At 36.2% G+C, this 20,726-nt stretch overlaps 1 protein-coding gene across 6 annotated transcripts in view; it reads left to right on the top strand.

Moving 5' to 3' along the window:
- KIF20B (kinesin family member 20B) overlaps positions 1 to 20,726 on the top strand; it is an 83,550-nt gene that overhangs the window by 51,827 nt on the left and 10,997 nt on the right. For all 6 annotated transcript variants that reach the window (XM_081555666.1, XM_081555636.1, XM_081555674.1 and 3 more), the window contains exons 22-27: positions 1,547 to 1,666; positions 3,665 to 3,725; positions 13,101 to 13,226; positions 14,103 to 14,230; positions 15,573 to 15,728; positions 19,171 to 19,347. In XM_081555666.1, coding sequence (XP_081411792.1) covers positions 1,547 to 1,666; positions 3,665 to 3,725; positions 13,101 to 13,226; positions 14,103 to 14,230; positions 15,573 to 15,728; positions 19,171 to 19,347 — 768 coding nt within the window. The remainder of the gene's footprint in view (positions 1 to 1,546; positions 1,667 to 3,664; positions 3,726 to 13,100; positions 13,227 to 14,102; positions 14,231 to 15,572; positions 15,729 to 19,170; positions 19,348 to 20,726) is intronic.

The following is a 20,726-nucleotide window of genomic DNA, read 5'->3' as shown; positions in this document are numbered from 1 at the left end:
TTTATGTAGCATAAGAAAACTCACAGTAATATAGCATTAATGTAAACTAAAAATGAATGAAAAGAATGGGTGTGAACTTTTTGATCAAATAAATTATAATTTTCATGACTATTAGACCTGTACTGGTAAAGAGAAGCTCCTGCTATGACCTGGTAGATACCCTCTGTATCCATATATGTAAAATAGTTACTCAATGTGCTTGTGTGTTTTTATTTTTATAAATGGGATCAGCTATATATAAATACTGCTTTTAAAATTTGTTCTAATTGTAAGATTTTTTTTTTTTCATAGCTTTCGGTGGTATCTGTTTTTAGGCAATATTTTATTGTGCAGATGACTAATATTACTCTAAGGACGAGAATTAAGATTGTTTTCTGTCTTTCAAAATAAACAATGTATAATGTTAATGCTAATAATAATAGAAGCTTACTCTGGATTGGTTGTTCTGAGTTTACATGTATCATCTCATTTAATTTTCACACAAATGTTAAGCATAGGGACTATTTTTAGCTTCCATTTTACGACTAGGGAAATAGGCATCAAGAGAGATAACTTGTCCAGTGTTAGAGACAGGATCAAAACTGAAGCAGTCCTTACGTGCATCTTGGTGCAATACATAGTCTCTATATTATTGGCAGACAGTTTATGTCTGTAAAATTGATAAAGATGGTGTTTATTAGTGGAAGTCCCTTGTTGTTGAACAAAATAAGATAATATATAAAATTAAATCTTATTAATGTCTGATTATAAAAGGAATATATGTTTATTGTAGTAATTTTGGAACATACAGAAAGCCTAAAAAGAAATGTGAAAATCAAAAAAAAATAAAAAAAAATAAAAAAAAAAAAAAAAAAAGAAATGTGAAAATCACCTGAAACCAAAGAACTACTATTATTATAGTATCTCCATAATTTTTATGAAGAGGAACTTTGTTAATTTCCTTCGGTTTATGAGATCCCTAGGTATCTTGAAAATTGGCCTAAAAATGGACTTCGATTACATGTTTTCTCTACTTGTCCCTTTCCTTTGTCTCTCCTCCCTCCTTCTCCCCTCTTTTCCTCTAAGATTTGCATACTAATTCAAAGTGCTTTTTGATTTCTTTAATAGGTTTATAGGATTAAGTTACTCGTAACACCAAAAATCAATTGACCTTCCCTTGCATGGGTACCTTTTGATCTTGTAATTGTTCTGTTTTCATCCTCTACATGCCATTATTAGCTGTTAAGTTATTTCTTATATTACTGGATCATATTACTTAATAAATCTTGGAAATCAGAGTCAGTATTTTTCCCCTAGAGTATCTCTATTGATTTTTCCATGATAATGATTTCCCTCTTATATGCATGGGACTATTCTGAGTCTTTTTTGGGAGCATTTAACAGAGTTTGAGATTCTGATAATTTGAGTTACATCATGTATATTAGAATCTGTAATTTTTCTAATGCTCTTAAAAGGACATTAATTTTTGAGACAGTGGCCATGAATTTTAAACAACAAAAACAATTAATATTTTTAGAAATACTTAATTTGATATATTACTTTGTAGGTCTCTGTAATGCGTGATGAGGAGAAATTGTTGAGGATTAAAATTAATGAACTAGAGAAAAAGAAAAACGAGTGTTCTCAGGAAATAGATATGAAACAGCGAACCATTCAGCAACTTAAGGTAACGGTTTTGTTTTTAAAGATGATTTAAGTAGATTCTGTTGGTATATTTTAATGTTTAATTACATGTATCTTTTTTTTTTCTTAAAGTAAGAAATGGATAATCTGAGCATTATAATCTGGGAGACAGTCGTTCAGAAAGCTCTTAGGACTGTTCCACCCATTAGAGGTCAAAGCAAAGTTGCATACTTTTTGAGGCAAAGGGTTATACATCAAATGATACATTGTTGACAGTTTACAGTACTCAGATGTGCAGTATAAAGTGAGTAGGGGGTAATCATGGCCCCTTTGACCATAAGAAGGAAGGTTATCTCCTAAGGAGTTACCTTGCTGGCACCAGGAGAAAATAGCTTTTTACCATCCAGCAGGCATTCCTGTGTCTTCTAAGGGGTTAATGCCAGTGCATAATGCACAGTTAAAATAGGGTAGGAGGCAGGCACAGAGAATTTTATGTTTGAAAAAAAAATTTTTTTTTCTTCTCCTGCCTTAAAATGTTTATCACAACTCAGGACTCTTAGGTGGTAAACCCAGCCCAGTTGTCTGGTCAAGGTGCCTAGAACAGCTGAGATTGCTCCAGAGATACGTTTGCATTTGCTGTCAGGGAAGAGCACTGTAGCCCCAGGTTTAGGGGAGATTCCCAGGCCTTGGGAGCCTGTTTTCAGGGGGATCTCTTAGTCCGGCTTCATGTTCTCTGACACCTGCAGAACAAGAGTCACGTTTTCAGGAGATGTTTGGAGGCTTTTAGGGGGAAAAAGCTGTTAAAATCCTACTTTCAAGAAGACAATTATTTTATGATTCCAACACCTTAGGGATCTTTAGGGGACTTTGAGGAACAGCTATGAGAACTTGGTGATAAATGATTTGAGCATCAATCCAAAGGAATGGTGAGGTGTCAAAACAGATGGAAATTTTGTTTACAGTGCACCCTTATGTAGTCAAACACCGACTAGGTTCTTTCCCTCACTGTCGGACCACCTTTGACCACTACTGTCGTTTTCTGTCTATTTCCGTCCCCATCTGTCTACCTCTGTCGCTCTCCATCAGCTTCTGTCCTCTCTGACCACCTCCATCATTCTCTGTTAACAGTCTGTGGTGTTCTCAGCGTTTCGGTCTCTGGTCACCCACTTCCACCATTCTCCGTCTGTTTCTGTCCACCTTCCTTGTTCTCTGTCTGTTTCAGTCGTGTCGGTGCTATCTGCATCATTCTACATCCACCTCAGTCGCTTTCCATCTGTCTACTTCTGTCATTCTCTGTCTACCTCCATCATTCTCCATCTGTTTCCATCCTGTCCGTTCACCTCCTTGGTTCTCTGTTTCCATTTTGTGGGTTCATCTCTGTAGTGCTGTTTCCGGTCTGTTTTGTCCCTGTCCGTCAACCTTTGTAGTTCTCTGTGTTTCCATCCATCTTTGTCCATCCACCTCCGTAGCTCCTCCCTAGTTTTCTTTCATTGTCTCTTCACCATCCTTCCAGCTCCAGATGGAAGGTTAGATTACCAGATGGGTTAAAACTAAAATTGAAGGATTTCCAGTGTCCATAAATTAATGTTGCATCTTTTTCAAACCTTCCACTACTTTCTACATATAGGGGATGTGGGAGCCCTATTTTTTCTGCATCTTGAGTTTACTTGATAAGGAATTTATTTATGGTTTACTTTGTTGTTCCCATATTAAATATATTTCTTCCCCTTTATGCTTTTTGTGTTGTATAAGAGAACATACATGCTAGCTTAAAAAGTTGAGTGAAGAAAATGATTTGGCATTTTTGAAGTAGATTAAAGGTATAAAGTTGGGGGGATTATTTTTGTTTTTGTTTTGTTTTTTCCTATTATCACTCTCACCCTACCCTTTACTCTGAGGTGAAGCAAACTTGGGAGCTTAAGACTATTAGCCTTCTAGGAGACAGATTTCAAAGTTAATAATAAACGCTGTTCAAGTCCCACTATTAAATATTGGCATATAACTAAGTTTCATTTGCATTTAATATTCTTTCATTTTGCAGGAGCAGTTAAATAATCAAAAAGTGGAAGAAGCTATACAACAGTATGAGAGAGTGTGCAAAGGTCAGAAACAAACCTCTTCTTCCAGTACTAAAAAGACTGCAAAATAAGTAGCTAGGATAACAATTGGTTCATCATTTTCCTTTGAAAATTCTGAAGTGAAATAAGGGCAACATAAAATGTAACTTTATCAAAAGAGAAAAGCATTGATTCTCAAGAGTATCTTACCACCCTGAAGTTTATCAATGAAGAAGGATTAACTTGGATCAGTAACTTGGATGTGAAAATATATGTCCCTACAGAATTTTATTTTCTCCTACCCTTTTAGGCCATTGTCCCATAACCATCTCATATTTCTGTAATATTTTTGGACTTTTCCTTTACTTTGGCTCCTTTGTCATTGTTGGCTGGTGTGAATAGATCTTGGCTATTCTATAGAACATTCTTTGAACCAGAATATAGTTTCTCTCATATCTTAATATTTTATTTCTTGGCCACATATTGAGATGTGTGGTATAGGCCCATTTTGAGTACTCTTACTCTTCCATCTTCTCCATTCTCTCTAAACTTTCATCCAGGCCACTTGTAACCTACATATTTTCAGATCTTTTTGGTTTTTGCAATCTGTCCTTATCTTTATTTTTTAATTGTTTGTCAATTCACTTTCTCTCATTTTCGTTTTTTAAGTAGTATTAATTGTGTAAGAGTATTTTTTCTAAGTATAAAGGTGAGGTGTACCTTCCCCCTTTTTGAAACTCTTTTACCTTGGCTTTTGTGATCTATTCTTCTGGTTACTGCCTTTCTCTCAGAATGGACCTCAGCCGCTTTGACAGATTTCCTGATTAAGACATCATTATCTTTTTTCTCTTTATTTTCACTATTGAGTTCCTTCACCTTTTTGATTTTAACTTTGTATTAGACATTCTCTGACAAGCAGAAAAGTACATTTTTAGCTCTTAAGGCTTCTAAAGTTCTATTTAAATACTGAATGCCATTTACCTAGGTATCTTATTGAGTTTTTAAATTGAGATATACAAACCATAGAATTTACCCTTTAAAAGTGTACAGTATGGTGGCTTTTAGTATATTCACAGACTTGTACAACCACTACCACTGTGTAATTCCAGAGCATTTTCATCACCCTAGAAAGAAATGCTGTACTGATTAGCAATCACTCTCCATTCACGCTTCCACCAGAACTCCAGTTTCTGCTTCTGTCTTAACATAGACATCTTCCCTCTGAGTGTGTTTCTTCTCCCTGTCTGTTGCCATACAAACTTCCCTTTTCTTAAAAGAACACCAATTATGTTGAATTTAGGGCCCAGTAGCAGGAGTTCCCCAGTGACTCAGCTATTAAGAATCCACCTGCAATGCAAAAGACATGGGCTCCACCCATGGGTTGGGAAGATCCCCTGGGACTTCCCACTGGAGCAACCCACTCCAGTATTCTTGCCTGGAGAATCCCATGGACAGAGGAGTCTGGTGGACTGAAGTTCACGGGGTCACAAAGAGTTGGACACAACTGAAGCAAGATGGTAAGAATAAATGTCTACATTCTAGGAATCTGCGAACTAAAATGGACTGGAGTGGGTGAATTTAACTCAGATGACCATTTCATCTACTACTGTGGGCAGGAATCCCTTAGAAGAAATGGAGTAGCCATTATAGTCAACAAAAGAGTCCAAAATACAGTACTTGGATGCAATCTCAAAAACTACCCCGACCAGTAACGCTGAAGAAGCTGAAGTTGAACGGTTCTATGAAGACCTACAAGATCTTTTAGAACTAACACCCAAAAAAGATGTCCTTTTCATTATAGGGGACTGGAATGCAAAAATAGGAAGTCAGGAAACACCTGGAGTAACAGGCAAATTTGGCCCTGGAGTACAGAATGAAGCAGGGCAAAGGCTAATAGAGTTTTGCCAAGAGAACGCACTGGTCATAGCAAACACCTTCTTCCAACAACACAAGAGAAGACTCTATACATGGATATCACGAGATGGTCAACACCAAAATGAGATTTATTATATTCTTTGCAGCCAAAGATGGAGAAGCTCTACACAGTCAGCAAAAACAAGACGGGGAGCCAACTGTGGCTCAGATCATGAACTCCTTATTGCCAAATTCAGAGTTAAATTGAAGGAAGTGGGGAAAACCACTAAACCATTCAGGTATGACCTAAATCAAATCACTTATGATTATACAGTGGAAGTGGGAAAAAGATTTAAGGGACTAGATCTGATAGACAGAGTGCCTGATGAACGATGGACAGAGGTTTGTGACATTGTACAGGAGACAGGGATCAAGACCATCCCCAGGAAAAAGAAATGCAAAAAAGCAAAATGGCTGTCTGAGGAGGCCTTACAAATAGCTGTGAAAAGAAGAGAAGCAAAAACCAAAGGAGAAAAGGAAAGATATTCCCATTTGAATGCAGAGTTCTAAAGAATAGCAAGGAGAGATAAGAAAGCCTTTCTCAGCGATCAGTGCAAAGAAATAGAGGAAAACAACAGAATGGGAAAGACTAGAGATCTCATCAAGAAAATTAGAGAGACCAAGGGAACATTTCATGCAAAAATGGGCTCAATAAAGGACAGAAATGGTATGGACCTGACAGAAGCAGAAGATATTAAGAAGAGGTGGCAAGAATACACGGAAGTCAATCAGTCAGTTCAGTTGCTCAGTCGTGTCCGACTCTTTGCAACCCCATCAACTGCAGCAATCCAGGCCTCCCTGTCCAAAACCAACTCCCGGAGTCCACCCAAACCCATGTCCATTGAGTCAGTGATGCCATCCAACCATCTCATCCTCTGTCGTCCCCTTCTCCTCTCACCTTCAATCTTTCCCAGCATCAGGGTCTTTTCCAATGAGTCAGCTCTTCACATCGGGTGGCCGAAGTATTGGAGTTTCAGCTTCAACATCCGTCCTTCCAATGGTCACCCAGGACTGATCTCCTTTAGAATGGACTGGTTGGATCTCCTTGCAGTCCAAGGGACTCTCAGGAGTCTTCTCCAACACCACAGTTCAAAAGCATCAATTCTTTGGCACTCAGCTTTCTTTATAGTCCAACTCTCACATCCATACGTGACCACTGGAAAAACCATAGCCTTGACTAGATGGACCTTTGTTGGCAAAGTAATGTCTCTGCTTTTTAATATGCAGTCTAGGTTGGTCATAACTTTTCTTCCAAGGAGCAAGCGTCTTTTAATTTCATGGCCACAATCACCATCTGTAGTGATTTTGGAGCCCAGAAAAATAATGTCAGCCACTGTTTCCACTGTTTCCTTGTCTGTTTGCCATGAAGTGATGGGACCGGATACACAGAAGAACTGTATCAAAAAAGATCTTCATGACTCAGTTAATTATGATGGTGTGATCACTCACTTAGAGCCACACATCCTGGAATGTAAAGTCAAGTGGGCCTTAGGAAGCATCACTACGAACAAAGCCAGTGGAGGTGATGGAATTCCAGTTGAGCTATTTCAAATCCTGAAAGATGATGCTGTGAAAGTGCTGCATTCAATATGCCAGCAAATTTGGAAAACTCAGCAGTGGCCACAGGATTGGAAAAGGTCAGTTTTCATTCCAATCCCAAAGAAAGGCAATGCCAAAGAATGCTCAAACTACCACACGATTGCACTCATCTCACACACTAGTAAAGTAATGCTCAAAATTCTCCAAGCCAGGCTTCAGCAATATGTGAACCATGAACTTCCAGATGTTCAAGCTGGTTTTAGAAAAGGCAGAGGAACCAGAGATCAAATTGCCATCATCCACTTGATTATCAAAAAAGCAAGAGAGTTCCAGAAAAACATCTATTTCTGCTGTATTGACTATCCCAAAGCCTTTGACTGTGTGGATCACAATAAACTGTGGAAGATTCTGAAAGAGATGGGAATACCAGACCACCTGACCTGCCTCTTGAGAAACCTGTATGCAGGTCAGGAAGCAACAGTTAGAACTGGACATGGAACAACAGACTGGTTCCAAATAGGAAAAGGAGTACATCAAGGCTATATATTGTCACCCTGCTTATTTAACTTATATGCAGAGTGCATCATGAGCAATGCTGGGTTGGATGAAGCACAAGCTGGAATCAAGATTGCTGGGAAGAATATCAACAACCTCTGATATGCAGATGACACCACCCTTATGGCAGAAAGTGAAGAACTAAAGAGCCTCTTGGTGAAAGTGAAAGAGGAGAGTGAAAAAGTTGGCTTAAAGCTCAACATTCAGAAAACTAAGATCATGGCTCTCGTCCCATCACTTCATGGGAAATAGATGGGGAAACAATGGAAACAGTGAGAAACTTCATTTTTTTGGGCCCAGAGGCCTGGCGTGCTGCGGTTCATGTGGTTGCAAAGAGTCAGATATGACTGAGCGACTGAAATGAACTGAACTGAACTGAAGCAACTTTGCATTCAGACACTCTAATCCAGTATGACCTTGTTCTCAACTTCATTACCTCTGCAAAGCCTCTTTCCAAGTAAGGTCATATTCACAGGGAGTAGACAATTTCCCCTGACATCCATGTGGGTATAAAGAAGTATGTCATTTTGGTTCACTTATTTATTCAGCTGCAGCAAGTCTTAGTTGTGGTCCATGGGATCTTCATTGTGTCTTTGAGATCTTTTGTTCTGGCACACAGCTTCTCTAGTTGTGGACACAAGGTCCACAGAACAGGCTTCGTAGTTTAGACACATAGTCTTAGTTGGTCCACAGTATGTAGGATCTTAGTTCCCTGACCAGGGATTGAACCCATATCCCCTGCATTGCAAGGCAGATTCTTAACCGTTGGACCACCCGGGAAGTCCTGTTTGTTGTTTTGATTTGTATTTCCTAGTGATATTGAGCATCTTGTCTTCTGCTATTGGCCATTGGTATATCTTCTTTGCAGAAATGTCTGTTAATGTTCTTTATGTGCTTTGCCTATTTTTCAATTCAATTGGGTTGTTTGCCCCCTCCCCCCCCCTTTTTTTTGTGGAGTTGTGATGTTTATATTTTCTGGATTCTAGACCCTTATCAGGTAAATGTTTTCTCCTATTCTGTGGGTGGCTTTTCACTTCCTGGATAGTGTCCTTTTGATAGATAAAAGTTTTTAATTTTTTAAGTTAATTTTTACTGGAGTATAGTTACTTTACAATGTTTACAAAGTGAAAATTTTTCATGTTGATGTTATCTATCTTGTTTTGATTGCTTAATCTTTAGGTATCATGTCTAAAAACCTGTTGCCTAATCTGAAGTTACCTAGGTTTTCTTCTAAGGGTTTTATAGTTTTTAGCTCTTGTCTTTAGGTCTTTGATGCACTTTGAGTTAATTTGTTTGAGTATAATTTTGTATATTTATGTGAGGTAGATGTCTAACTTAATTCTTTTCCATTTGGAGATCCAGTTGTCCCAGCACCATTTGTTGAAAAGACTATTCTTTCTCCTATTGCATTGTTTTGCATCTTTGTTGAAAATCAGTTGACCATAAATGTAAGGATTTATCTCCTAACTCTTAACTCTGTTTCATTGTTCTATATGTCAGTCCTTATGCTAGTACCATACAGTATTGTTACTTACCTTTTAGTGAGTTTTGAAATTGAGAAGTGTGAATTCTCTCACTTTAAAAAAAAATTAGTTTATTTGGCTGCCCTGGAATCTTTAGTTGTGACATGCCAACTCTTAGTTGTGGAATTTGGTATCTAGTTCCCTGACCAGGGATCGAACCTGGGGCCCTGGCAGTGAGAGCGCCATATCCTAACCACTGGACTGCCGTGAAATTCCCAATCACTGAGTATTTCTAATCCAGAGTTTTACATGACATTTGTATGTCTTTTCTTTCACAAGTTGGTGCAATGTCCTTTCTTTCCAGAACCAACCTGTTGCGAACATTATGCTTAAGCTTTTCCTCCTTGAAGCCTTCCTAGGACGTTAGATAGCTTTCAGTGATCCTCTCCCCTGAAAGTTAAATGATTGATTGATTGATTGTCTGTTAGGCATTTATTTGGCTATGATAGTTCATAGCTGTCTTTAGATAGCTTTGATGAAATATCTAGTTCCGGTCCTTTTGTTTTATTTTGTGTTTTATTTGTTGCATATTTCTGGATTCTTTTCTTGAAATAAAGTTCTGTTATTGGAGGCTGTGACCAATATAATAATCTTTTTTCTTTTACTGTTTCTGCTTTTCAAATAATAGATGAATAGCCATTAGTGAAGTTATCATTGGTGTCTTGGGACTTTACTGATTGCTATCTAGATACTTAAACTCCTTTTGAACCCTCTAATTTAGAGCAGAAGATAGGGTGTAAGAAGAACAGATTATTTGAATAAAATTGTGATTAACTATATAGTCAATATATTTGCATATCATGCTTTTTCAAAGGAAGAGTTCGGGGTAGAATACTAGCACTTCTTTAATCCTAAGAAAGAATTGTTTCATTAATTCTCCTGGTGGCTTATATCAATGAACAGAAATACTGAAAATTACTCAAAATATTTTCTCATTGTTTTGTTTTAAGCTTACTTTATAGTAAGTATTTTAAGGGGGCCATCTTTAGATATTTGTGTCATTTTTAGTGTTACTTTTAGTGCTCTGAGTTTGAGCTATACATTTATAAATTCATCACCTCTGACATGAATAGTAGTCTTGGTAAGAGATGTGGGAAGTGAGCCCTGGTACTGTGTCACCAAAGACAGTAAGCCAGTCTTTCCTCCTTATCTCTTTCAGATAGAATTAGAATTATTTATGATCCATTATTATAGTCATTTTTTCAAGGGCCAGAAACAGTTTTAGTAAGGTTATAATAGCACAGTTGTTCCTGAGGAGCTGGTTTAAAAAACACTAGAAGTAAATATTTGGTTTTGAAAATTTTTCTAGAAAAAATAATTACTTGAGATTTTCAAAAAAGTGAATTTGGGGTTGAGAATTTACTGTTTTAAGGAGGTAAAAATTTTAGTTTTAGTTTTGGTTTAAGAATATTAACACTAAAATTTGTCAAATAGGGTTTTTTCTAAATCCCAATATATGTGTTTATTAGTATTGGTGTACCTCAGAGATGTTTCAGATTTGGTTCTGTGCATGTGTGCTAAATCACTTCAATCATGTCTAACTCTTCGCAACCTTGTGGACCGTAGAGCCCACCAGGCTCCTCTTTCCATGAGATTCTGCAGGCAAGAATACTGGAACGGGTTGGCATGCCCTCCTCCAGGGGATCTTCCCAATCCAAGGATTGAACCCAGGTCTCCCACATTGCAGGCAGATTCTTTACAGTCTGAGCCACCAGGGAAGCCCTTAACAGTCACACACGTAGTTAAATGGCTTAAAACAATGCAAATATATTACCTGCCAACACTGGAAGTCAGAAGTCTGAAAAAGGTCTGTTAAGGCTAAAATTAAGATATCTGCAAAACTGTGTTCCTTCTGGTTGCTTTAGGGGAGAATCTGCTTCTTTACCTTTTCCAGATTAAGACATAATAGTATTATGTTTAAAAAAACAGTGCTCACACCTAATTAAAAAATACTTTATTGCTAAAAAATGCTAACCATCATCTGAGCTTTCAGGGAGCTGTAATCTTTTTGCTGATAGAGTAGAGTCTTGCTGCTGCTGCTGCTGCTAAGTCGCTTCAGTCGTGTCCAACTCGGTTTGACCCCATAGGCGGCAGCCCACCAGGCTCCGCTGTCCCTGGGATTCTCCAGGCAAGAATACTGGAGTGGGTTGCCATTTCCTTCTCCAGTGCATGAAAGGGAAAAGTGAAAGTGAAGTCACTCAGTCATGTCCAACTCTTAGCGACCCCATGGACTGTAGCCTACCAGGCTCCTCCGTCCATGGGATTTTCCAGGCACAAGTACTGGAGTGGGGTGCCATTGCCTTCTCCAGAGTAAAGCCTTACGTTGATGCTAAATATTGCTGACTGAACAAAGTAGTGGTTGCTGAAGATTGGGGTGGCTGTGGCAGTTTCTTAAAGTAAGACAATGAGGAAATTTGCCACACCAATTGACTCTTCCTTTCATAAACAATTTCTCTGTAGCATGCTCTGCTGTTTGATGCCTTTTTACCTACAGTAGAATTTCTTTCAGAATTAGAGTCAAGCCTCTTAGACTCTGCCACTGCTTTATCAACTCAGTTTATGTAATATTCTGAATCCTTTGTTGTAATTTCAGCATTTTTCACTCAGAATAAATTCTGTCTCAAGAAACCACTTTCTTTACTCATCCATAAAAAGCAGCTTGTCATCTGTTCAAGTTTTATCATGAGATTGCAGCAGTTTAGTCATATATTCTGGATAACTGGCAGCACCTTCTACGTCAGCACTTGGCTGCTGCACCTTGCACTTTTATGTTTTGGAGATAGCTTCTTTCCTTGAACCTCAAGAACTAACCTCTGCTAGCTTGAAACTTTCCTTCTGCAACTTGCTCACCTCTCATCATTCGTTGAATGGAAAGAATTAGGGCTTTGCTCTAGATTAAGCTGTGGCTTAAGCTAATGTTGTGGTTATTTTTGATTTCTTTATCCAGGCAACTGAAAGTTTCTCTATCAGCAGTAAGTCTGTTTCACTTGGTTATCATTTGAATATTCACTGGGGTGGGACTTTAAAGTCTCTTGAAGAACTTTAGTTTGCAGTCACAACTTGAGTGTTGGGAACAAGAGGCCTAGCTTTTGGCTAGTCTCAGCTTTTGATATGTCTTCCTTACATAATCATTTCATTTGTAGCTTTTGATTTGAAGTGAGAGTTGTGTGACTCTCCTTGAACACTTCCTTTCACTTGAAAACTTAAAGGCCTCTGTAGTGTTATTAATTGGATTAATTTCAATATTGTTGTGTCCTAGGGAATCGGGAGGTCCATGGAGAGGGAGAAATAGGGAAACAGCTGGTCACGGGAGCAATCAGAGCACGCAGTCTTTATGGGTTAATCTTACTGTCTTACATTGTTGTAGTTCATAGCGTCCCCCCTAGAGATACAACAGTAACATCAGAGGTCAGTGATCATAGGTCATCATAACAAATACAACAATGATAGAATTATTAAAATGTGATACAGAGGCAGGAAGTGAAAAATGCTGTTAGAAAAATGTTGCTTATAGACTTGCTTGATGCAGGATTGCCACAGAGTTTGAATTTATAAAAAACTCAGTGTATCTGAAGCACAGTTAAGTGAAGAACAGTAAAATAATACTTTTATAATTTTTATTAATAGCTTAATTGTATTGAAAATTATTAATTTTATTTGAAAAGCTTCCTTTTCCCTCTGTTTATTCTTATATTCATCTGTACATCGATTATTTATTTGATCCTTCATATATGCCAGTACTGGTCTAGGCATTGAAAATATAGCAGTGAACAAGACAAAGTTTCTGTCTATGTGGAACTCATATTCTATTTAAGTTAACTTAATTTTCAATATGGATATCTAGATGTAGATATTAATCATTTCTAAAATGTTCTTTCTAAATTTTTAGATCTGAGTGTTAAAGAAAAAATAATCAAAGACATGCAGATGACCCTGGAAGAACAAGAGCAAACTCAGGTAGAACAAGATCAAGTGCTTGAGGCTAAATTAGAGGAAACCGAAAGACTGGCCACAGGTAAAACAAGATTGCTGAAATATTTCAAAGCATACTTTTTCATTTTATTTTCCTAGTTTGCTTTCCTTTTTAATGTGGTTTAGTACTTATAATAATTTATAATAAAAAAGTATTTATTGTCTTTTTGGAATTATCCTGTCACTTGTCATGTTTTATTGTGATGAACATTGTTGTATCTCATTGAAAGAAGGAATCGGTACACTTTCATAATAACTGGATGATAGCTTGCAGTGTTCCCTAGATGTTAAGAATAAACTTTCAACTTTTTCACCTCTCTACAGCAATTGGTATCATCTTGTATGTTTAGCTCAATAAATACACTGATTCTGTCCTTCAGAATACCATCAATGGGTTTTGTTTTGTTTTTTAATTTTTGAGAGCATGAAGTTTCCTATATATTGGCACGCATTTAAACTGTATACTCAGAACACTATTGAATGAGTTATTGAGAGGTCTTTGTAGTTCTTTTCTAAGCATTTGGTAAGCTTGTAAAATGGTCTGTGTGTGTGTGTGTGTGTGTGTGTGTGTGTGTGTGTGTGTGAAAGTCTCTCAGTCATGTCAGACTCTTTGTGACCCCATGGGCTATACAGTCCATGGAATTCTCCAGGCCAGAATACTGGAGTGGGTAGCCTTTCCCTTCTCCAGGGGATCTTCCCAACTCAGGGATCGAACCCAGGTCTCCCGCATTGCAGGTGGATTCTTTACCAGCTGAGCCACAAGGGAAGCCCAGAATGGTCTCAGTTCTATTTAATATCTTGGCCTATGAACTTCTGCTTCTGGGCTCTGCTGATTCCTGTCTGTATCCCAAGCCACATACATCTCTGTGCAGTATAACTTTTGCATGTACTTTAAAAAAAATTTATATTTCCATATCAGAATTGGAAGAATGGAAGGAAAAATGCAAAGATTTGGAAGCCAAACACAATCAAAGTTCAAATAAAGAATTTGAGGATAACACAGATGTACTTAATACAAAACTCAGTAAGCTTCAAGATGAGTTACAGGTATGATTTTTATCTACATGTGTAATTGTATCTATATATTTATTCTATTTCTCATAAGAAGATGGTTTAGTAAATATTTTATAATTAATTTAGATATGGGTGTACTCATAGCTAGAAAATGTTAGTATATAATTTCTCAGTACACATTGAATTTACATGAGGAAGAGATTCCCTAGAATACAAGCTACTAAGTACCAATTAAAATGCAGTGGTTGGGTCTTCAGTTTTACATATTTAATTCTTATGTCATCACGTCTTACGTCTTTGTACCTATTTTTGTACTATTTAAACTTCTAACTCTTCAAATACTGCTGTAGAGAAGAAACTATTAGGAAAATTATTTTGATTATTGTAAATTTAATTGTTAAGCTGGAAAAGAATAGAATTGTATGTCTGAACATTGGAATAAACTTGACACTATATTACTACATTTGAAACTGTATTACTACATAGAAGATACCCTATTTTCTGTTTATATATTTTTCCTTATTTAGCTTTCACATACCATGTGTAGAATAGGACATACAGGGCAAAGATTTTTTTAATGGGACTTAACAAATATTATGTAAAATTTTATAATTTTGTTTATTAGAAGTTTTGGCATTGAAGAAAGCATGGTAATGAGTTTTGAAAAGATTGCATCTAAATTATTTTCTTAAATTCAGGCTGTATATAGTCAGATATTAAACAAAGAAATAAGTTCCTTTCTTTTTTGTAACTATTAATTACATACTTTAGAATTTATCCTTTCCATTGTCAGAACCAAAAGCAGCTGGAACAGAGTGGATAATCCATTAATTATGAAAAAATACACTAATTACTTTGAGAATGTTCATATTAAGGAATACTGGTGTGTTTTGCGTTCTAAAATAATATGATCATGTATCTTAGATAATAAACTTTGTCCTGTTACACAAGTTTCTCTTTATTTGACATTCTGTATACCTGGAAAATTTTATTTTTGGAATCATACAGCTAGAAATGACCACTATAAATCAAAAAGTTTTTTTTAATCTGGCATTTAGGAAGGCTTGGTTATCTGTAATTCTTTCAGAAATTTCAGTTATTTTTTCTTAAGCTCACTGATGAAGGAAAGTTCTTAAATGGACTTTATAGCAAAATTAAGTTTATAAATGAAATAACTATTTAGGAAAGCAACCAACAATGTTCATTTTATAATCTGAAATATACTCAAACTTTGTCATTATTTAAAGAAAAATGCTTGTTTTTAAGTTTTTGAAAAGATAACATGAAGAGCCATGGATTATATGGAAATGTTTATAAATACAGATTTATTAACTGCTTTTGAAACATGTGATAGTTGTACTATTTCTACATGTAGGAATCTGAACTGAAACATGAAGCTGAAAGAAAAAAATGGTTAGAAGAAAAAATGATGCTTATCGCTCAAGCAAAAGAAGCTGAGAATCTACGAAACAAAGAGATGAAAAAATATGCTGAAGAGAGAGAGCATTGTTTGAAGCAACAAAATGAAATGGTTGGTAACAGTTATACTTTATCTACTGTGTATTTTGCCTGCTTTCTTTGGCTTCTTAAATTTTTGTATGGGATTCTTAGATTCTTATCACTGTCTACATGGTTGTGTGGGTTTGGTTTTGTTTGTTTTTAAGGCAGTTTGTCTATTTGTAAGATGAGTTTTCTATCCCAGTTTATCTTGAAGTTCTTATTGTTGGGAAAATAAGTATTTCTCAACATCTAAATTCAGAACTAAAAAATCTTGCTTTTGACTGCCACAGGGTTATCCCTACTATAATGTAAAATATTTGCATTTTGAACTGTAGATTCTGCTAACATGGTGTATGAATTTTACCTCGTAAGCTGATTTTGTCAGATCTTTTAAAAAAAAAAATCAACTATATAGTTTCTAGAAGACTATAGGTAGAAATAACTTTCCGTTTTACATTGACTAGCTATAGTTCTCAAGTAATTCTGTCTTATTAATAGCTTGTGTTTTTTCCTCCTATTTTAATCTATAACTTAGTCTCTTTGATACTCAATCAGAAAAAAGCTCAAAGTCATTGTTGATCTACATGTTCATTGCTAATTGCTAATTATCTAATGATCTTACTAGAATTTCACCAACTTTCCCACTAATTTTTTTTTCTTTTTTCCTGGATACAGGATCAAATCTAGGATACTGTGTTCCATTTAGTTGTCATGTTTCCTTAGAGTCTTGACTCTGTTTTCTTTGTCACATGACAAAGTATGTGAGACTTAAACTTGTTATTACTGTGGCACTCAGATGGCAATATATTTCACTTCATGTACCAACACCACCTTACTGGAGTTACCTTCAGGAAGTGTTGTGTTGAGCAAGATTGAAATGCTACATCCATCTTAACAGGAAATGCTGCTGCTGGTTCTGTTTCTGTCCATAGCCCATTCAACCTTCAGGACAGTAACAAGAGGCAAGAAGTGAAATTAGAACTGTTGACTTTCATAGTTAGTCACTCCAGCCCTAAACCAGGAATGGGCCTACTTCTTTTCCTAATCAGTGGTCCCTCTGGCAGCAATGCCAGTAAGTAAACCTCCTTTGACTTTTTAGTCCTAGAGCAAACTAGCTTTCTCCTTTCTCCTACATATTTCTTTATACTCGTACCTAGGATGTGTGTCTGCAGTATTTAAGAAATAAATCATTGATTTTTTAAAAGCCTTTTAAACTGGCTTAAACACACAACACAATAAGTAAAAGAAATGTTCAATGAATTATTGTAAAACCAGTCCCCAGTTAACTACCACTGAGTTTAAGAAATAAAACAATATTAGCATCTGAGAGACCCCATCTTCTCAATAATAATAACTGTTCTTTTAATGTTAAACTTCAGTTTTGTTCATTTTTTAAAACTTTATATAAATAAAAATATGTAGAATGCATTTTCTTGTGCCTGGCTTCTTTCACTCAGTATCATGTTTATGAGGATCATCTATACTTGTTTCAAGTAGCTGGAGTTAGTCTCCTTTCATTGCTGAGTATTTCAGTGTATAAGTATACCACAGTCTGTTCAATTTAAAGTTGAAGATATAGGGGTTGTTTCTGTTTGGGGCTGTTATGACTAAGATATCCTGTAAACATTTTTACATATTTCTCTTAATGCACGTGTGCATTCATTTCTATTGCATATATAGCCAAGAATAGAATTGCTAGTAGGATACGGTAAACATCCCTGGAGGAGGGGATGGCAACCCATTCCAGTATTTTTACCTGGAGAATCCCATGGACAGAGGAGCCTGGCAGATTGCAGTCCATAGGGTCACACAGAGTCTGACATGAATGAAGCAGTTAGCAGGTAGGCAGGCATGGTAAACATGTGGCACTCTAGTAGAATGCCAGACTAATTTTCAAAGTAGTTTTACCCATTTATACTGCAACTCGTATTGTTGGATGTTTTGTTCATTGGCTCTGCCTACCCAAGTCCCCTTGTTTATTTTCTATTTGATTATCTTTTTTTATACAGGAGTTCCTTATACTTTCTAGATAGGAGTGTGTTGCAATTACCTTCTTTAAATCTCTGGTTTACCTTTTTACTCTCATTGCCTTTTTAGAACAGAAATGAAGAATTATTCTAATTCATTTTCTCAGCCTTTTCCTTTATGAACTTCAAGGACATGAAGATGTTCTCTTACATTATTTCCTGAAAGGTTTGGGGTTTTACCTTTCATATTTTGATCCCAGTATTAATTTTTGTGTTGGGTTGAGATGGGGGTAAAGGCTGTCATCATTCTTGTAAATTTGAATTACCAATCAACCTGGTAGTACTTTTTGAAAAAGCTGTTACTTTTCTACTGCTCTGCAACTTTTGTTGTAGGTTAGTTATCCAAAGGTTAACTTTTGTATATGGTGTGAGATTATAAGTCTTTTCTTTTTTTCCATTTGGCTGTTCAGTTGTTCCATCACCCTTTGTAGAAAAGACTGTTCTTTTCTCCATTGAGTTTCTTTGACATTTTTATGGAATATCAGTTGACCATAATAGTTGTGGACTTCATTTTCAAAGTAAATTTGACTATGTCATTTGCATTTTCATACTATTTTTAGGGTCAGCTTTTCCACTTCTACTCACACACAGACACACAGATACACACACACTTGCTTGATTTTTTATTGAAGTTGCTTTGACTCTAGGTCTTCTAAGGGAGAACTGACATTTTAAAAATACTGAATCTTTTGATTTTTGAACCCAGGTTCTCTTTGTTTATTTAAAAAAAAATGGAAGTGTTAGTTGCTCAGTCGTGTTTGACTCTCTGCAACCCCATGGACTGTAGCTGGCCAGGCTTCTTTGTCCATGGAATTCTCCAGGCAAGAATACTGGAGTGGGTTGCCACTCCCTTCTCCAGGGGATCTTCCCAACCTAGGGATCAAACCTGTGTCTCCTGCATTGCAGGCAGATTCTTTACTGTCTGAGCTACCAGGGAAACCCCATGTTTATTTAAGTGTTCCTTTATATCTTTCAGCAGTGTCTTGTAGTTTTGTTTAGATCTTGCACATATTTTCTCTAATTTGCCACTATTTCATGATTTTTGAACCCAGTGAAGTTATTTTTAATTTTCATTTTTCTGTTGTTTGTTGCTATTAGTTTTATCTTTTTTTTTTTTTTTTGTAGTTTTACCATCTCATTTTGCAAATATTGGGGGAAATGCCAGAGTTAGTTTAGAAGCTATAATTGTTTATTGAAGGGAATGCCCAGTAAGATTTTTTTGTTTTGGAATGAGGTGGGATAGGATATAGTATGTGGACATTTAAGGTATATATAAAAGCATTGTGTATTTGGTTTTTTAAGTAAATATTTTATCTAGACTTGACTATGTAATTTGTTGTATATCCTGTTCACAGTTGTATTTATTGTGTTATCCATAATAACTTCAAAAATTCTTAAATTCATAATGTTACATTTACTTTAACATTTTGTCTGTATTCTGTTTAGGAAATACTTAAAAGACAGTTGGCTGAGAAAGATGGTAACCTCCAGCAGTGGCGGGAAGAACGTGATCAACTCGTTGCAGCTTTAGAAATACAGCTGAAAGCACTGATCTCCAGTAATGTACAAAAAGATAATGAAATCGAACAATTAAAAAAGATCACATCAGAGGCTTCTAAGACAGTCAGTAGAATCTTATTCCTTCTATGCCTTTTTTGATTAAACATAGGAGTTTTTCAAAATTATTTAATTGATTAACTTTTAAACAATAAAAATGTTAGTAAATCAGTGAGGAATCATAGATTAAAAAAATTATTTGCATATTTGCCATGAATTTTGAGTTTTCAGAGTTTATCATTATAGTTGACTCATCAGTGACTGGTTGAGGAATAGTACTTTCTCTAATATTTTGGTCATATCTTCAGGTAGAGTATTTAGAAAATAAACAACTGGTGATTTAGTCCCTCATCTGTCTTTAAAATATGGCAGTGTGACTCAGCCTGAACTCTTGCTGATATTTAAATACTTGAGCCCATCCTAAATTTATGATAAAGATACACACTGTTTTTGAAAATAAGCACAATAGTGAGGAGATGTGAGTCATTCAGCAGGTACTCTTTTTTTCTTGGCCACACCACTCAGCTTGCAAGATCTTAGTTCCCCTACCAGGGATTGAATCCGGGCCCCAGCAGTGAGAGCTCCAAGTCCTAACCACTGGACTACCAGGGAATTCCCAGGAGCTACTTTTGTAATATGCACTGGAGTTAGGAACCCTAGATGAAAAAAGTATTGCATTTCTCAGATAGCTTTTTCCTAGGAAAATTGAATCAGGGTACATCTAAAGATAGTCTTTCCAGAGTAAATGATTGGCATTTGAAAATATGCCATTCTAAAGCCTTCAGATAAATAATAAAATAAATGTGTATGTGTGTATCTTTCTCTTACATCAAAAGACCTCGTGATTCTCAGAGAAAGACTGTCTGCTCAAAACAGGTATTAGCATGTGGTATAAATTGTACAGAATAGAAAGTTAGAAAAATGAGGTATCAACTGCTGTCACTGTGGTTTTGAGACCTTTGGGAAAATTACTTAACATTTCTGAACTTTAAATCAGAGGTGATGATGTCTTCCTAATGGAATTGTGAAATTTATTGAGAGTGTTTGTAAAACAGCACAGTTATTACCACAGTGGAAGTCAGTACATGCTAGTTGCTTTCCGCATTATGAGTGCAAATAGGATCATTTTTACTTGCAATTTTGGGTAGGTGACATAAGAGATGTATTTGACGTTTGATTTTGGTGGTAGTGATTAGAGGGTCGATGTTGGAATTTATCAAGTTTAGCCATGTAAATCTGATGGGTTTTTTTATAGATCCCTTAAATAGGGTTTAGGATTAGAGCATATCCTGTGACTAAGTGGGATGAAGAGTGTGCAGCAAGGAAGAGTTTAGTTATCAGTATAGTCTTTTCTACTCGAATTCTGTAGTTGCATTCCTTAGACACCTCTAGTTTTTCAGAATTACATTATCAAAGTGATTATGGAGGTTTAAGCTCCAACTCAG

Source organism: Giraffa tippelskirchi, chromosome 2 (genome assembly GCF_054371585.1).
Source record: "Giraffa tippelskirchi isolate mGirTip1 chromosome 2, T2T-mGirTip1v1.2.pri, whole genome shotgun sequence".
In the NCBI taxonomy this organism is placed as follows: Eukaryota; Metazoa; Chordata; class Mammalia; order Artiodactyla; family Giraffidae; genus Giraffa; species Giraffa tippelskirchi.
This window is presented reverse-complemented; position numbering and strand designations above follow the sequence as displayed.